Consider the following 19,205-nt stretch of genomic DNA (forward strand, 5'->3'; position numbering starts at 1 on the left):
ACACATACCACAGTCAACGTTAAATTTAGCGTTTCTGTTAACGTTATATTTGACTTAAACCTTAACTATTGCAGCTAATATGATTCAACCCAGCCTTAAAGTAGTACCCACACAGATGTTGTATTAAATTGGAAATTATAACTGTGAACCAAATTATTCATATTTACAGAATATCGTGTTTTTATGTTTATACTCGTACTGAGGAGTTTTTGATTATAAAATATTTTTATAAGTAGGTACCTGCCCATAACATGGATATACTGGATCCTAAAGCTGCGGTCCCACGGCTTGATACATCCAGGCGAGGTTGGTAGGCCGTGGTAAGTGTCACATCCGATGAAGCCCCGCAGTGACCTGACGAGCGAGTTTGGTGACAACGAATTCCCGCGGACTGATTTTTTTTTTAAATTTAAATGCGAATTCGAATGAAGATGTTTTGGCGGTTCGGTCAGGATTGGTAGCAAAAATGGATATTGATAATTCGGTAGTACCTAGCGTGTAATATATATTTAAAATATAGGAAAGAAACCAAGATAGATAAATGTGCTTATCATTAATAAGTACCTACTTGCTCCAGGCAGTGTAGCGCGCTGAAGTTTGAATAATAATTTATCCTATTATTAATTAAGACAATAGTCTCGATGACAGGTTGAATTAGTAAAACGATCCACTCCCACAGGAGAATTTTTGATGAGAGTGGAAGAAGTAGTACCTACCTCCTTCAGGATTGTTGTGCCTCGGAGTTTATTAATCCTTTTCCCTGTCAAAACATTTCATTGTCCGATTTATGGAAAGTTATTGTGATATTTTTTTTTCAAGCCTTCAATGGATTGACGTTGTGGTGTAAAAGAAAGTGACAGCTAAGCATTTTGAAATTAAGAATCAGTTTCGGTTGAGGGATGACGTATTCTCAATACGTCATCCCTCGGGTTTATTTAAATTAGTCGCATATGTATGCATGTATATGATTCATTGTCTACAACCAGCATCGGAGCCATTATAAGGTGGGCACACACTGTAGGTATTATTTTGGTTAACATTTATAAAATAAATGAAACACAAGGTTTATATTAATTTGTATATTGTACGAATTTGACACATGACACTGCACTGTACAAAATATTTACTGTAAAACATTGCAGCTAACATTCAATAAAACTTACTGCTGACATTTCCGGCCTAACAAATAAACTTGTACAAACCAAGAATATACCTAATGATAATAATCATTTACAAATGTTCATTTTGCTTATGATTGGTTTATTTGGACGTATAACGTTTCCTGCGTTTATTTGCAAGGATGACAAACAATCGGAAAACTTAAGAATTTTCATTGTATTGACAGTGTTGTCAGTGATCAAAATGTTGACTATATTTTGTATATTCTTGGTTTATACTCAGGTATAACTTTATTTGTAAGGCCGTTCGTCCTATTTAAGGCATAGTCTTTTCATAAACATTAGTTTCATAAGTACACTAGTTATATGATTACAGAAACTATCAAATATGTATTCAGTATAATAACTTAAATATTATTATGGACTAAAAATCCCAAATATATTTTAGGCATTATAAGTGCCTGTTTTATGGCATCTGGACAATCTCCAGTATTGTATTTTTTTGGTGATACGTTACATAAATGATTTAACTCGACACTCAAACCCAAGACGAATCAAGCTCTTCACAACCTTTCATAAAATAGGGCTTTTTATATGATCAGATGTTAAAAGAACAGCTGGACAAACGGACTGCTAATTTAATATATTTTGATAGACCCAATACACCACGAAAAATTGTGTAGTTATAAAAAGAAAGTATATTAAAAAATCTATAGAAAAAAATATAATTTTGTAAGGTGTTTCGCTGTAACCATCAGATCAGCGCACATCTAGGGAATGTCAGTTTCAAGATGACCAGATAAAAACAGGCACGATCTATGATAAAAATATTAAGTACATACGAATTAAAATGAAACAAGGATACAATAATAGTACTAATATACATTATGTTATGCGCGGCACGTTCGGCAGGTCACCAGCTGTCCTGCTAACCCAAGCCGTGGTCCTCGAAGAATCCCTGGGGTGTCTCCTCCTGCAACAAGGTATACCATCACTGAGCCAGTGTCGCTCGTGGCCGTGTTAACTTCGCTTTTCGGCGAACCAATAATAAGGGACGAGACGAACAGGACGTTCAGCTGATAGTAATTGATAAGCCCTACCGATTACAATGCAGCGCCGCTCAAGATTCTTGAAAAAACCCAAAATTCTTAGCGGCACTACAATTGCGCTCGTCACCTTGAGACGTACATAAGATGTTGTCTGATTTGCCCAGTAATTTGAGACGTACATAAGATGTTAAGTCTCATTTGCCCAGTAATTTCACTAGCTACGGCTTACACGTTACTGCTTCACAGAACAGTAACTTGAGAAATAGGAGCCGTAGCAGTACCCATAATCTAGCCGGCATCCTGTGCAAAGGAGCCTCCTACTGGTAAGTCCAGGGTAGACGCAAGAAATAAAAAGATAATATAATTCGATATTTTTAATAAGTTATAACAATATAGGTAGTCGTAAAACATTGTACAAGTTATTTTAAGTACTTGCTAATTAATGCATTAGGTACAGATTACAAAATAAATTTTAATTCATTTGTTTAAAGAAACTACTGAGCATCAATCAAATACATTATCATCATCTGACTGGTGCTGTGGGCCCTTCTGTTAGCCGGTGTCACCTGGTCACGACAGTCGTAATATGATCCCAAGTTTAAGCAATACAAACCGACTCAAGCCGCTAAGATCGACCACATTGTAACGCCCGTATAAATAGATTACCCTTTAAATTGCATAGATATAGGTACAATCAGAAAATACAGTCTCAGAGGGGCGAACACGGAGAGCGAGTGTGAGATTGAACGCCATTTTAGGCATTTCTTTACCGCGCAAACACGCGCGCGTTGCAACTAGAGCTGCCAACCCAACTATACAGGGTGTCCCGTAATCAGTGGACCAACGGGATACCCGTGATAGGGGTGGTCATCATCTCTCGAAAACACCAAATTTTACTGTTCTAGGGCCAGTAGTTCAAAAGATATGATTTTTTAAGCATTATTTTGAAAATTCTACCCTTATCAACACAAAAGTTGAAAAAAAATATTTTTTATTTTTATTTTGCCCTGTTTCTTAACTTAAGGTGGCTGAGGAAACATGTGTCTTCACAATTAAATCCATTTTTGTGAATAAATATTGCCAAATTAAAAATTAAAAACCAAAACATGCGCAAATATCAAATAACTAAATTTGCAACGTGATGTTTGAAGCAAGCTAGTGCAAAAAAAATGTATGACAGCCTTGCGGACCATTATTTAAAAAACATCTGCAGTTCATACTGATTCCAAAAAGGTATAACAATATTACATTTTACAAAAAAAATAACTTAATAACCAATTTTAGACTCCAATTGCGAGAAACATTTAAGCGCTATCTATTCTGAGAATTATTTTGTTATCGAGAGAGAGATAACACAATATGCTATCTCTTTCTCGCTCAGGTACCTTTTTCGTTTACGGGGTCCTATTGGCCGACGCCTATGATCCCCACACCCTAATTTTTCAAATTATTCTTAGTTTCATCAGAGACTTGCTCATAGCTCGTAGCTGCACACGTGTTTTTTACTTCGCTACCATTACGACTCTTTTTTTTGGTGACTGACGCTTGAATTGGACCTTGTTTGTCTTTGTGATTTGGATACTGTTTGCCCGGATTTTATAAAATGCCTAATACCTATACTCCTCGTGAATATGCTGAGATGTATTTTATTTACGGTCTGTGTAATGCAAACGCTCGGCAAGCAGCCCGTACGTATCGTGAGCGCTATCCTAATCGCGACCGCTATCCGGATCATCGAATTTTTCTCCGTGTAAATAACGCGTATTTAGAAGGCAGAATTCCCGGAGCTGCAAACAACGTGGGAAGACCTAGAAGAGTCGATGAACTTCAAATACTGGCCGAAGTGACAGAAGAACCTTCTACGAGTGTTCGTCGTATTTCAAGACGTACTGGTATAGCAAAAACAACAGTACATCGCATTTTAAAAAGAAACAGTTTATACCCTTATCATATTCAACGAGTGCAGGCACTATTACCTGCTGATTATCAACGGAGGATAGATTTTTGTGCAGAGATGCTTCGCCGATGCCGACAAGATCCACTATTTTTCAATTCAATATTATGGAGCGATGAATCGTGTTTTAAAAGAGTTGGAGTGTTTAACATTCATAATTTACATGAATGGGCTGTTGTGAATCCACGTATTGTACGAGAAGATAGATTCCAGCACCAGTTTGGAGTCAATTTGTGGGCTGGAATCTTAGATGGTAAACTTATTGGTCCATTTGAGCTCCCACCGAGGCTTAATGGTGCTCGGTACTTGCAATTTTTAAGAAATGACTTAAGTAATTTATTAGCAAATGTACCACAGGAGGTATGTGAGAGGATGTGGTTACAGCATGATGGCGCACCCGCTCATTATTGCAGACAAGTGAGGGAATATTTAAACGAGTCTTACCCAAGTAGGTGGATTGGACGAGGAGGTACAATCCCATGGCCAGCTCGATCACCTGATCTTAATCCATTGGATTATTTTTTATGGGGATATTTTAAAGAATCCGTATATGAAACCGTTAACGATAACGAAAGACAGCTAAGACAAAAACTGAATGTGGTGAGTGAAAAAGTCAAAAATAATGAAAGGGCGTTAAAAAGTTTAAAAAGAAATTTTATAAGAAGATGCCGGCTATGCCTTAGAGTAAGAGGAAGACATTTCGAACATTTATTATAAGAAATAAATAAAAAAATTCTAACTATTTACTTTTGTTTTATTGTAAATTCCGCCAAGAAATTGCTATCTAATGTTGATTTAAAATAATTATTGTCTTTTATTGTTTCACAATAATGATTAATTATACCTTTTTGGAATCAGTATGAACTGCAGATGTTTTTTAAATAATGGTCCGCAAGGCTGTCATACATTTTTTTTGCACTAGCTTGCTTCAAACATCACGTTGCAAATTTAGTTATTTGATATTTGCGCATGTTTTGGTTTTTAATTTTTAATTTGGCAATATTTATTCACAAAAATGGATTTAATTGTGAAGACACATGTTTCCTCAGCCACCTTAAGTTAAGAAACAGGGCAAAATAAAAATAAAAAATATTTTTTTTCAACTTTTGTGTTGATAAGGGTAGAATTTTCAAAATAATGCTTAAAAAATCATATCTTTTGAACTACTGGCCCTAGAACAGTAAAATTTGGTGTTTTCGATAGATGATGACCACCCCTATCACGGGTATCCCGTTGGTCCACTGATTACGGGACACCCTGTATAATATAGTATCCTACACCTACTTGTATTACTATATTTCTGAAAAAGTATAAACTTAGCAGGTGAAACAACTATATTTCAATAGTATCGAAAAGCAATCATGTCCAGTTCAAAATGTGCAATTCACATTGATTTTGACAAATAAACAATTTCAGTTCGCGCTGTCGACTTTTTGTTTATTGTTTTAAAAAAACTACCTACTTTTGAAGTTTAATAAGAACCTTAATTTATAATGTTATTAGACAACATTTTGTATTATTTTCCAAAAAATTATTGAATATTTGAAGATGAAAATTGTCTATTTCTAAAATGAATAACAGTGGTAATAATAATAGAGATACTACTGCAGTTTAAAAATTGCAACAAATTCCCAGTGAATGTAGATTTCACAAATATTTAAAAAATAATATCATTTCTTCTCTCAATACGTCCACATATATTTTCTGTAGAAAAAATTACTAATGGTGAGATGAGCGCGATAGAGTCAGACTAAAATTAATTACAGCTGAGCTAAAGGTATTTGATAATTTAAATTGCAAAACTAGCTATGAGGCATGAGACAAATAAAAATTTATTAATAAGGGCTTAAAATAACAAAAATCAATATTTTAAGAAATAAAGTATTTATTTTAAAGCTATTTTAGAACCTACTATTATTTTTCATCTCTTCTTTACCTACCTAATATATTTTTGTGGTTGATAATTTTAGAACTATTATTTTTGGCCGACAAAGAGATGGCAACCCTAGTTGCAACTTCAGAGCGTAATAGAAGATTGGCAAGGGGGATACGTATCTTTCATTCATAAAGACCAGAGGTAACCAACTATGCTAGAGACAATTCGATTTATATCCATATTTTATTAAGTAGTGTAAGTACCTAATACCTATAGGTTGATACTACCTAAGATCTTTTTAAAGATACACTGCCATAAATACATCGATACTAATGAATCCAGTTCGTTATTTCTCGTTAGTCGTGGAATAATTAATCGCTGCAAAATTCCTGTTGGGCTTTTTTGATGCACCTATTACCTATCATATTTCATATAAGGAAGGTCCATAAGAAGTACATAGTCATTTTCAGATACTTATATAATATTACAACAGCTTTACGACTAAAGTAACTCATAACATTGTTTAATAACAAAGTGTACAATGTCATCAAAATAGTTATCAATTTTAGTGAATGGACACAAAAATATTTCGGCCTAACTAATAAAAATGTATTCGTACAAATGGGGGTGGGTATTATAAAGTGTATGGACCTTAGATTATTTATACGTCTAGACAGACTATGACAGCTGTGAAAACGTCGAAAATTATAGACTTTAGCACTTAATAAAGCTTTTATTTTGAGTAATTCACGCACACTAACAAAGTGTCATACAAATCGCGGATTTGTGACGTAGCTTATCACGCACTCTTATATTCCTGGCCTGTTTTTATCGGTTGCCTAACAGCAAGAGACTATCTAGACATATAATTAATAAGCTTAGCATACAGCCCTATTAGCACCCGCTGGCACTAATGTAGGTACCTACTTGTTGGGTAAACACATTTCTTTAATCTGTTATATTATAAACCATATTCAAAATTGTCTTTGTAACACACGTCGTGTACTAGAAACTTTTTATACGTACTTACACAAAATATATCCTAACACAAACTTGGTAATGAATAAGTGGATCAGAATTTAGAATCATTAATATAGTTCTAAATGATCTTCAAATTTTTATGCCTAATGTTTAGATTTGTACTTCAAGAGATTCAAGATTAGATACTTACTTAAATAAAATAAATCTGAACATAAAATTAATTTAATAATAAAAAAATAAGTTAACTTTTGTAAATAACAATAAAATAATGGTAAATTCATTTAAAGAGTTATCAACAAATTCTATATAAATAAAATATATGACTAAATACAAAATCATAACAATTAACAAATTTTTTAACTTACTAAGTTGGGATTTTTATATATTATTACTAGCTGACCCAGCAAACGTAGTATTGCCGTATAAAGTGGGTAATTTAAAATAAAATTTGGGGTATAAAAAATAGATGCAACCGATTCTCCTGTCCTATTTATATCGTACTAAAAATTGTATTCGATTGCCATCTTGCAACCCTATAGCGGATGGAACAGAATAATATAAAAATCGGGATACAAAAAAAACTACGTTTAAAAAAACCGGCTACAAAAACTGAAAAGTATCAAATAACTAAAAATTTAATTTAATACACCTTTACCTTTAATATTAATAAAATGCTATTATTTATATGTGCTACCTATTGATAGGTTTTAATTAGGTGCCAAGCCCTAAACAAAATAAAACGTAATATTATAAACAGCTTACTAACTGTAATTATTAAGGTTGTCTAGCATCGCGTGTCTGTCCGCTTGGGTTGTTTTGTTCTAGACGAAGCTATCCCGCTCAAAATCACGCGTGGCGAGTGTAAGTACTTACTATTACATTTGGCTTGGCACCGACTTCAAACCTATCAATGTGTAGCACATACAAATAATAGTATTTTATTAATATTAAAGGTTAAAGTGTATTAAATTAAATTTTTAGTTATTTGAAAATTTTCAGTTTTTGAAGGCGGTTTTTTAAACGTAGTTTTTTTTACTTTATAGTGTCAGTTAATAATAATAATATATAATCAACCTGAATGAAAACTCATTAAAAAGCCGTACACAAAAACAATTATATCATCGAGGTAAACAAATATTTTCATAAAATGAAAACTACTGGGCCAAACTATGTAAAATTTTTATGGGACCAAATGGCATCTATTCTGCAAAAATTACGTAAATCAGATCATAAATCTCAGAGTAATCGGTGTACATATATAAAAAAAAATAACGATCGAATTGATAACCTCCTCCTTTTTGAAGTCGGTTAAAAATAGTTGTAGATCGTAGAAGGGCGAAAATTTGAAGTTGTATCAAAATTGAAAATCTATTTTTCAATGCTGAATCATAATAAAATAAAATAAATTGTCAAAAAAATAAATAAAATATATTTAGGGGTGGGTCACCCTTATCATTTAGGGAGGGAGGAGTTTGGTAACAAACACCGAGACACAAGATTTTAGATCTAAGATTAATAGACGTCTACGTTCATCGTACCCACAGAGTGAGCAGTACAAACGATCACTCGCTGACGACCAAAATAGGCCCGTATCTCAGAAAGTGTTACAGATTCAAAGCGTGTCTCACTGCAAATGGTGAATAGAATGTCACCCTACATTGCGTAAAACATTCTCAGATACGGGCCATAATGATATATTACCTACTACAGAATAATATACCACTATAATTTTAAAATTAGCTCCTTATGCCATTTACATAATTGGCTAGTGCTTTAAACTAGATTTAATGTTTTAGTTTAGGAATGTTTCTTTTTATCGTACAAGTAGATACATAATGGGATTACTATCTACATTCACTGACAGCTTTAGCAAATTCGATTAAGGGACTTAGATACAATCTTAGTTAATATTCGTTATTTCTGTTCTTGTAGCATTCATTAAGCAAACGTTAAAAAATTGTGTTGCAAATATAATAAGGCATGTCCGAATTTTTTTTTATTCTTTACTTCAAGCATGGAGGTTATGAGCAGGGAGGTGTCATTCAAAGCGTGTTTCACCTGTAGTTGTTTTGGCATCGCATGCATCATTAGTAACATTTTGAGCTCGGATGACCACGTAGGTACCACCAAGTACACCCCACGCTCGTATTCTTGCAGAATATACAAAAAAAGTAAGAAAAAATTAAATGTTTAGCCTTTTGCGAGTCTCTTGGTTATGTTTAAATGCTTTGGCACTAGAGTGGGAAAGAAAGCTACAATATGTTTAAGCATTCTGGTACTATCGAAAACGAAACTTAAAAATAAGATTCAACTAGTGCCATTTTGAAAATAACAATATATAGAACGATGTCAACGTCAATGTCAGTGTCTGTGTTACAACCATACTTAACACTTCTCTGTCCATTTCTATAATGCGTCCAAGTGCACTCGTCACGCAGACTTCATAGAAGGCCGTATTCTCGAAGCGCAGCGTCCACAGTTTCGTCCTATACGTATCATTTCGGAGACGAGTTAATATCACTGGCTGTTTTAAGAATTAACACACTAATAGGTAATTTGTAATCCACAGTCTTGTTTGGTTGTAATTTTAAAATCAGTCCAAACCTTATCCCAAATATTGTTCTTTTTAGGATATTGTCCTCGACTGCTGATTATATTTGTATAAAAAATACTTAACTTTTCGATCTTCGTGCTGGTAACATTCGTTGGGGAAAAAACTATAAAAATATAATGTTACCAACCTAGATGCTAACTTCAATTTATTTTTTGGCACAATGACTTATCTCTTGCCCTTAATCATTATAATGCACTCGATTGCTCTGCATAGCTCTCTAGCGCTATGACCACACACGTACGTAGTACCAAATAATACCTACCAATAACTATCAGAAATTCTCTTTGATATTTGTGTATATGGTTTGCGTGATTGACTTGTAGGAATTATTGTAATCTTAAATTCAAACCACATATCGTTTGACAAAAACCTACGCCCATACCAACATTAGCTTCATACCGTGATAGGTAGGCGCAAGGAATAAATATCACGTTTGTCTCAATAATTGAGCATCTTACTCTGTGGCCTGATGACTACTTCTTGATAGTGAGACAAACTTCTTGTATTACCGCTAGGAAAATCTTTTTTGGTACAAATCACACTTGAAGGTATATTGTAGCTATTTTGTATATTATATTTTGTGGCCACAATTATATTATCTTTATATTACCAGCCTATTAGGCATATTGTGTTCGATGTATTGAACGACATCAAATCCGATGTCAACCGAAGTTTTCAGGTTTTCACCGTTTTCACTACGTCTAATCTGTGCAACATCTAATACTCAACTGTACGTTTTGCATTCTTCCCTTCTTTGTTTAACTTGACATAGTGTTAATTGTACGAAAGAGAAGAAGAGAATATCAAACATGGTATCATTGGAAGGTTAATTATTTTGCACCAATTCGATTCAATGCCTTTTGTTAAGTACTTTGTTTGTATTGCATTTGCATTCGTGGTTATTTTTCTAATATAATAATTAAATTTCGGGTCTTTCTCACATATTACATATTTTTTATGTATATTGCCATCGGATGAATAAATACTTTAGAATAATAAAAGGTCTTTTTGCCCACGATAATCAAGATTTAAAAATAATAAATTGGTATAAAAATATTGAAAACAAATGCTCATGCTAAAACCATCACCATATTAAACAAATGCATTCACAAGTTATTCGCACGCCACAAATGGCTGTGATTGTTATTTATTAATGTTTATTAGTCCAAGCCACGTTCGGGTTAGGATGATGAAACATGCGCTACGCCAACAACTCGCTTTGATATAACCTATAGGTGTAATGAAACATATAGTAAGTAGTCGCGTGTGGTCCGATGTTTCTTCCATGTTAATCTCCGAACGAGACGCTTGAATTTTATGTATATGAAAAGTAGGTAGTCGCTACAGTTATACGTTCAAAATAAATTTTAAATACTCAGGTAAATTGGTCATTTGTATTGGTACATTGAAACTGCAAAGTGAGACAAAAGATTCAACGCTGGTTTCGTGTACTTGGAAAGAATTATCTATTTTAATTGATAACAAAAAGAAAACCGAACAGAAAACTACATGTTTTGCGAAATTCAAAAGTAGTTGATTGTGTGGTACATAACATAATTAAATGACTCTAAACTATACCACCTTCGTAATAATGCATATGTTTTAATAACTGTACCATCCCTTATGTAATATAATGATATGTTGTTGGTACAGAGAAAGAGTATTTTTTTTATGTTATCCTTTTAACTGGTACCAGCCATACATACACAAAAGTCCAAAAAAAAACTGTGGGAGACACGTATATTAAAATCCTTCTAATTTTAAATAGACACCATTACAATAATCAGTATAAACGAGATGTTGGCATATCGCGTAAGTAGATAGGTACTTATGGTCAGAAATGGGTTCATGCAAAAAAACATACAATTCAGTTCACAACGATTATATATTTATGAGAAAAAATACATCAAATGCAACAGCAACCACCAACATACGGTAATATGACATTGTACTATTTTATAATAGTTTTTAATACTTCTCTATGAGGATTCTAATTATTATCTGTGGCAATGAGGTCATCAAACTCTGACAGTTTTCTAGAAGTTATCCTCAGTGCTAACTTGTATAAAATACAACAATGTCCTTAAATCTTTGATACAGTATCATGAGCTAATTCTGTCTACTTGACCAGAAAAATATACAAGGACTTTTGATGGAAAACTGTTAAAAAGATTGACGGCAAAGACTAGATATTTTATGGCTGATTATTAAGAATATAATTATTAATAAGAACATCACTCAAATGTATCCTTTCGATGTTATTTGCAGAAACGTGTAGTGAATACTGATTAGATCAAGCAATTGAAATTATTATTATCTTCTCAAGTCTGAAGCTCAAGTAATGTAATAAAACTTTTACAACAGGTTCGCGAGGAAGATATTAGTTCAGCAACTTGTTGCTAAAAAAATTAAAGCAATTTCAACTGAACATGTTCGGACTATAGAATTGAAAAAAAAAAAGATAAAAAAAATCTGGTAAAATATAAATATTTGAAAATATTATACGAACTAAAACAATTAATATTTGCACGAGGCAACGTTCGAAAAAATCAATTTATCTTACCGGACTGTATTTTGGAGATACCCAGATTCGAATACTCACCTAAATAGAAACGGATGATATTTCTGGATATTAAAATGGCGCCCAAATACCATATAACCAATTTAAAATACTACAGTCCATTTGATTTTGTTTTTTTATATTGACCTTCAATAACCAACACGTATGGTATAAACGTATAATACAAAATAAATGATTATATAATATAATAAGGTGTTAATAATAAAAGGCGTAAATAAAAATATTGAAATTGACAAATTATGACACTGAGACTGAATGACAGTTGACATTCTACGATTTAATAGATATTTTTGTCGCTTCGATTTTGCTGAAAGTTCAGACAGTTCAAATCAGAAGTGATTTATTTTATATTTATCTGTTCATCACTCCATGTGAACACATTGTTACCAAAGAAAATTAACATTTTCATGGAAATACTACATGTAAATAATAAATGGGTGTTACACAAAAAGGCAAAGGATATATATAATCTAATAGATTTCATAACATAATTCCAAATTTATCTTAAATGCATCTTTACAAAAGTAAAAATGAGAACTTTTAATAATAGTGTACCTTTATTAAGTATATTTTTTAAGATGGCTCTTATAGTGGTATATAATATATTTTTCTGATCAAGTGTTTTCATCATAATAAGCTTTGCCACCATTAAACACGACACAATGCTTATAAATATAAACAATATTATATCAAACAATATTATCCCAATATGAAATAAAATCTATATTAAGCTCGATAATGTTAGGGCTAACTACTCCATGACAAATACTCTGTCAATGTTAACATTTTAATTTAATATCAACATACATGTATGATTTTCTACTTATTTCTTCTAGAAAAACAATACTTACATTGTTAAAGGATTAACACTTGTTAAGTATTTACTGGTTAGACAATTTTTTTTAACAAATTTTACAATTACATTATCTGTGGTTTTATAAATGTTTGTGAGAAACTTAATAATACATGCATCATTGGAAATGTGTGGCTCTGTGTCAAGTATTTCACATTTTTGAAACATTGATTATACTAAAACTTATTTTTGTACTTGTACTAACTCTATGACACTGTAACATAAAATTTCGATTTATCTTATTTTGGTGTCAGTAACTGGAATATATAAAGAAAATGTCCAAACAATATGAAGTTTAAAGCAGAACTTTCAGTTTTAATATTTTATATATTGATTTCTGTTTACAAAATATTTTTTTATGCACTACAGCTACTTAGGTCAAAATTTTATTATCTTTATGAAGTTTCAATACGTGATAGATGAAAGTGCACCTATTAAAGAGGAGAATGATAAAATAAAAAATATAAGCATGCAAAGAAATTCCATAAAGCCCTTTCAAATATGCCCAACAACCAGCGACGGCCAAAGTAAGCTACGGAACTTTTAATTGGATCGGTATTTTTAATTGGATCTCTTTAGCCGTCGTTTTTTGTATGTATAGCGAAGACCTCGTGTAAAGCAAAAAAAAATATAAACGCTTTTTTCTATAGTCTTGACTAATAAGCATCTAATCAATGAGTTGCCATTTTCTTTGTACTCAATCACTACTCGATAAAAAAAAATATTAATACAATAATTATATGAATAGTTACCGGATTCACTTATTTGCATAACTGGCATTTTAAGTTATTAGGGAATAAAAAGACAAAATAATGTTATGTTTATATTCACATGTGTTTTTACTACAATGCATTTCCTACATAAATTATTGCTATGCTGTATATTCATGTATGATACTCTATGTGAGGTTTTGTAGTATCTTAATGAAACTGCATAATTATTTTTGGATAACCATAGATTTCACTATAATAAATGTCAAAGCATTCATAAAATCAAAATATTACACTTATGATTGTCTATTTGTCATTGGTTTAATGCAATTTCATACTCACATTTTAAATATATAATTTCATAATCACCCACATACTTACAAAATCCAAATCTAAAATGTAGTACCAAATTGGGTAAAAATCTGTGATAGTTGACATAATATTATGTTCTAATATTTTTTATATGTGTTATAGCTATTGGAGTCTAGGCAGCACCATTACCCCATGCTTGCAAAATTATTGCGTGAAAAATTTTCCAATGACTGCTCTATGTAGTTAAATCTCTTTGGATAAACATTCACAATATATTTATGATGGATATTATGATATAAAAGCATTCTTTTAACAAAGCAATAAACGAATTATTTGATTTTCCAAAACCTATTGTCAGAAGCCAATGTTATTTGAATACTCATGAGTTTGATGATGTGTTGCTATATAAAAAAGCGTTTATAACCCCTCATAGATTGTTAGTGTTGTCAGTGCCACATCCCGTCAATAACATCCTGCCACCAACAGAGCATGCATCCACAGTAACAGTTAGCACAGTTAGAATAGCATTGACAATATATTATTCCTCTTGCAAATTATGACATTTGTAACAGCTTGTTATTAAAATAGTAGACAATTGTGATTGTAGCATAATGGTTTATGCAATATAATATATATATATATATATATAATATACATTGTAGCCAAGCAACTTGATGGGAGTAGTTTCTTATGCTTCAGTAATATAAACATACTGCCCTCATAACATAAAGCACAACTTGTGCTGATGTATTAGCATTCCCTGTTGCCTGTTTTCTTTAGAACTGGCAGGTATAGAGTTTAGTAAGTTGATTATTCCCACTTCCGAAAAACGAATTCATAGTATACTGAGGTGGTTTTAGAGTAAATATGAATACAACTGTTGGAAAGGTTGACTAAGGAGAATACTTAGCAATAAATTCAGAATGTTTTAAAAAAGAGCTATTAAAAAGAATTACATGGCTTGGGAAGTATGATAAGACTTCAGAAAAATGAGATCCATATATAAACAGAATCTGGTTTTATGCATGTATGCATTGTAACAATGCATAAACTTACATTACACCTTATAATTTCCTAGTTACACTATCATCGTTGTACATTTTGATACCAATGTAGTATTATCATCATCATGTTAATAATTTTAAAATAATTTAATGGAAAGCCAAACATTTATAATAATTAGTTCGTGATTGTTTCTGAAAATGGCAGTCTGCCATAATGGACCCAGGAGACATCATGGTTTATTAAGGTTAATAACAGTAGCCCCCACATACAATAAATAGACCAATAATTGCCATAACAACAAAGGAATTGTGAGATTTAGCAATAGAAAATTATTTAGAAATGATATTTTCAAAAAATATTTCTCAAAAAAAATTACTATTGTAAGTTATTGAATTTACTTCAAGCCAATCAGTTAGTTATGAAAGTGTAGACTATTGAGAAGAAGACATTCAAAACAAAAAAGAAGTTCTTAAAAAAAATAGAAATATCTATAAAAAGTAAAAGCATGACAAACCTATACAAATTCTAAAAAATCACATTAAAATGAATTGTTATGTGAGCTAATATTGCATTATTTGTATAATTTTATAAATATTAATTAATATATCAAATCTCAGGTGTATCATCTAATATCTAAAAGGCAGTGCTCCTACACTTAAGTCTTAAGACATTTTCTAAAAAATTAAAAAGGCACTACAGAGGCCTCTTATAATGGTCCACATTTTAATAATAAATACCATGTTTCATTAACTACAAGATATGTACTGTCTAGAAGATATTAAAGTGCCACAATAGATATGTATTGAAGTGATATAAACATTTGTAATGATTTTATATAGAATAACTAGTCACAGACATTTTTATTAAACTATATTATGTAGTTGTTGAAAGTGCTGATGTTTCACAACAAAATCATATTTCAGGTCAAAATCGTATAGTCAAGATACTATTATTCGTATTGTTAGTTTGATAAAAATTTATGAATGATTAAAATAAACATCAACCAATCTGTGCAGACAAAATACTCTTGAAATGTTTATCTTATGACATTACTATAACATTTGTACTGCAGAACAATCATAACATATCAAATATCTTATTAAAATAGTATGTTATGGTTTGTTTGGTTTTATAGAGTTCCACTGAAACTGCAGTGGAAGTGTTGATAGTAACTAAATATATAGTGGAGCAAAATATAAATGTCCCATTGCAATAAATCACACAAGTTCATTATCCTGGCTACTGACCTCTTGCAGTAGATCCTGGGCAGCTATCGCCTTCAGAACATTCTTCTTGCTTGTCTCTTGCAACTCACCACCCAACACCAGCTCATCAAGGATAAAGTATGCTTTCTCAAAGTTGAATATTATATCCAATTCACAAACCTGGAATGCCAATTATGAACTTTAATCATGATGAAGCACCTTATAAACTAATTTGTTATGTATATTAAAGCCATCGTAAAATACTCTATTTGATTGAAAAGAGTGGCTGTTGAAATTCTTATATGTTCTTCTCACAAGCTCAACTTTTTACAAACTTGGTAAATTCAGTAATTTAAAAAAAAAATTGTAGTGACAATTCAAAAGCGCTGAGTTTAAGCCTATTTGAAGAAAGTTTTATTTGACATTGAGTACATTAAGATTTTTTATGAAGGAGTACAAACAAGCATACATATGGGTCATTTGATAGTGGTATCAGCCTCTTATAACACCAGAATATTGCCAACCTTGTAAAGTGTCAAATAAAAATACAAATGAATTGAATGAAGAAGATAGGCAAGGTTTAAACTGGAAAAACTGTGGTGAGAGTCAACTAACAGTCTATTCTGTCACTGACACATTTTGAAGAATTATTAGATCGAAATAAAACTATACTTTAAGGGTAAGTAGATTTTGAGATATAAATCCATTTTATTGTCTAATAATTTCTAAGTATTCTTTGCAAATTTGCATAAATTGAACAGCTGAATAATAAATACCTGTAAGACCACTTTAGTTAATAAAAATCATATGATTAAATTTTATCTACTTGTACATAAGTTTATTAACTACATACTATTTCTAAAATATTATAGCAGTTAAGCATCCTAGAATATTTTTTGTTAAAATTACTTACACTCCCAAAATATTTGTCAAGAAGCTCAACATATCTGTGGATAAGCTCTAATGTTAAGAGCTCATTGTCTTCCTGTTCCATTGCGCAGCAGAAATACAGTGATGCATATCTGTAATGTCATACATTTTACATAGAGAAATGTGTCAAAATCAAACTATAGTGCATAACCCAACCATACTAGCAAGTATGGTTGGGTTATGAATCCTTAGATTTATATTATATGTTTTATATTTTGTTATTACATTGATTGGATTTAAGATTACTTCTTTTGATCAAATAATTGCTATGTAAATGCTACGAAGAAGTTCTTTATTTAAAAATTATAGCTTCCTGTGATAGTAACTAACATAAGAGGTAACCATATATGTTAATACAGAGAGGTTGCAGGCATATTTATTGTTTTGTATTAGTGGCCATAATGCTCAGCAGGCTGCTAAGTGATTATGTACACTGCAATTCATGTAGATTTAAAAATATTATTTGAACTTTTAATGGGTATTTGGGAAAAACTACTCAAGGTGGCCAGTTAAAATCTTCTTTAAAGAATCATTACCTACCTCTTATAGACAACCTTCACATCCTTCCATTCCAAAAATGAACACATTTTAGGCTTCCGAGCTAATACAGTTGTTATCAATTCTCTTGTTATTTTCTTCTTCAACTTATCTGGATGAGCAACATACCATTTTTGCAACCTCAACTTTCCTTGCCGACTAAATAATAGCATGAATTGCATCTGGAAATTTATTGAATCTCCAGAAACACGAATCAAGAGAATCTAGTTAAAATTGTCAATAATGTGCTTTGTAACAATCAACTGTAAAAACCACCTAGTACTGACTTAGTGGCAACTAAAAACGCCTTTTGCTTACCATATTTATTTTGGGATATAGGTATTTAACTCTAACTTATTAAAAATTTCACCCAAACAGCTAACTATTACAATATTATTACAAATTACTAAAAAGACAAGACTTTTGCCATCTCTTTAATTTGTGCCTTAGAATATTCATGAGTATTAACGAGTAAGAGTGTTCTGTGCACACTATTCACGCGTAAGCATAGTCTGTGACACTATTACTCTAAAGTGTCAAGTGTTAACAAAGAGAATTTAATCACTTCGTACAACTAATTTGAATTTCTAGATAGTTTAACTTAAGTCTTACAAGTTCAAGAAGTTTTTTTTTATTACATCGTTAGTTCGCCATTTGTTCTTGATTGTTCTCTATAAACATTTGTTTGTTCTCGATTTATTTATTTAAAAAAAAATTGCAATTCATTAAAATTGTTTAGGTTATGTTAGAACAGTTAAAACAACGCACGAGCCGAGCGTAGCGTGCCGCGGCAGCGGCCGGCGAGTGCCGGAACCAAATAGTAGGCGTTTCCCCCCATTTTAAATTAATTGTTTTTAAATAAACAACAAAAGAACAAACAATTATTTAAAGCGAACAATTAAGAACAAACTACGAACTAACGATATGCGATATTGAAAATTCAAAAATAGAAAAAAAAAATTTTTTTTGGGGGGCTAAGTTTGATGAGCCTCTCTTTTCCCTTTATAGCTCTTTATATCCCTGGCGTTGTTTTAACTGTTCTAACATAACCTAACCTAACCAATTTTAATGAATTGCAAATTTTTTTGAAATAAATAAATCGAGAACAAACAAATGTTTATAGAGAATAATCAAGAACAAATGGCGAACTAACGATGCAATAAAAAAATAAATCTGGGGGGCTAACTTTCCTGAGCTGAAAGAGATCCCTACGCACTATGACTATTTGAAAACTAGCGCCGTCTGGAGATTGGCCCCGAAAATAACTATATGTAAGCTCGAAATTATAAAATTCATTTTTTCATTGTGACACAATTAAATAACTAACTACTTTTTAATGTAGGTATTGCAATTTTTTACCATGTTGAAATTGCGCGTATAGTTAGTTATTTAATTTTGCCACAACATAGAACATAAAGGTTGGATTTAATAGTGTAAATATGCAAAATGGAAAACGAGAGCTACTTACATGCGTAAACGC

General features: G+C 31.7%; 1 protein-coding gene across 3 annotated transcripts; it reads right to left on the minus strand.

Annotated features, from left to right (window-relative positions):
- Nucleotides 1–1,064: 1,064 nt before the first annotated feature.
- LOC126974361 (AP-1 complex subunit sigma-2) lies at nt 1,065–18,208 on the minus strand. 3 transcript variants are annotated; one of them, XM_050821825.1, is made up of 5 exons: nt 18,044–18,207; nt 17,729–17,907; nt 17,172–17,280; nt 16,301–16,438; nt 1,065–2,091 (listed from the first exon to the last, which is right to left on the minus strand). In XM_050821825.1, the coding sequence occupies exons 1-5, from the start codon at nt 18,044–18,046 to the stop codon at nt 2,047–2,049; spliced, it is 474 nt and encodes a 157-aa protein (XP_050677782.1). In that variant the 5' UTR covers nt 18,047–18,207; the 3' UTR covers nt 1,065–2,046. The 3 variants fall into 3 exon arrangements, with proteins under 3 accessions (XP_050677782.1, XP_050677785.1, XP_050677784.1); XM_050821827.1 differs by lacking the exon at nt 1,065–2,091 and adding an exon at nt 6,711–9,464 and having other exon boundaries at nt 18,044–18,208; XM_050821828.1 differs by having other exon boundaries at nt 17,729–18,200.
- Nucleotides 18,209–19,205: the final 997 nt, after the last annotated feature.

The sequence above is a fragment of the Leptidea sinapis genome, chromosome 32 (assembly GCF_905404315.1).
Source record: "Leptidea sinapis chromosome 32, ilLepSina1.1, whole genome shotgun sequence".
Taxonomy (NCBI): Eukaryota; Metazoa; Arthropoda; class Insecta; order Lepidoptera; family Pieridae; genus Leptidea; species Leptidea sinapis.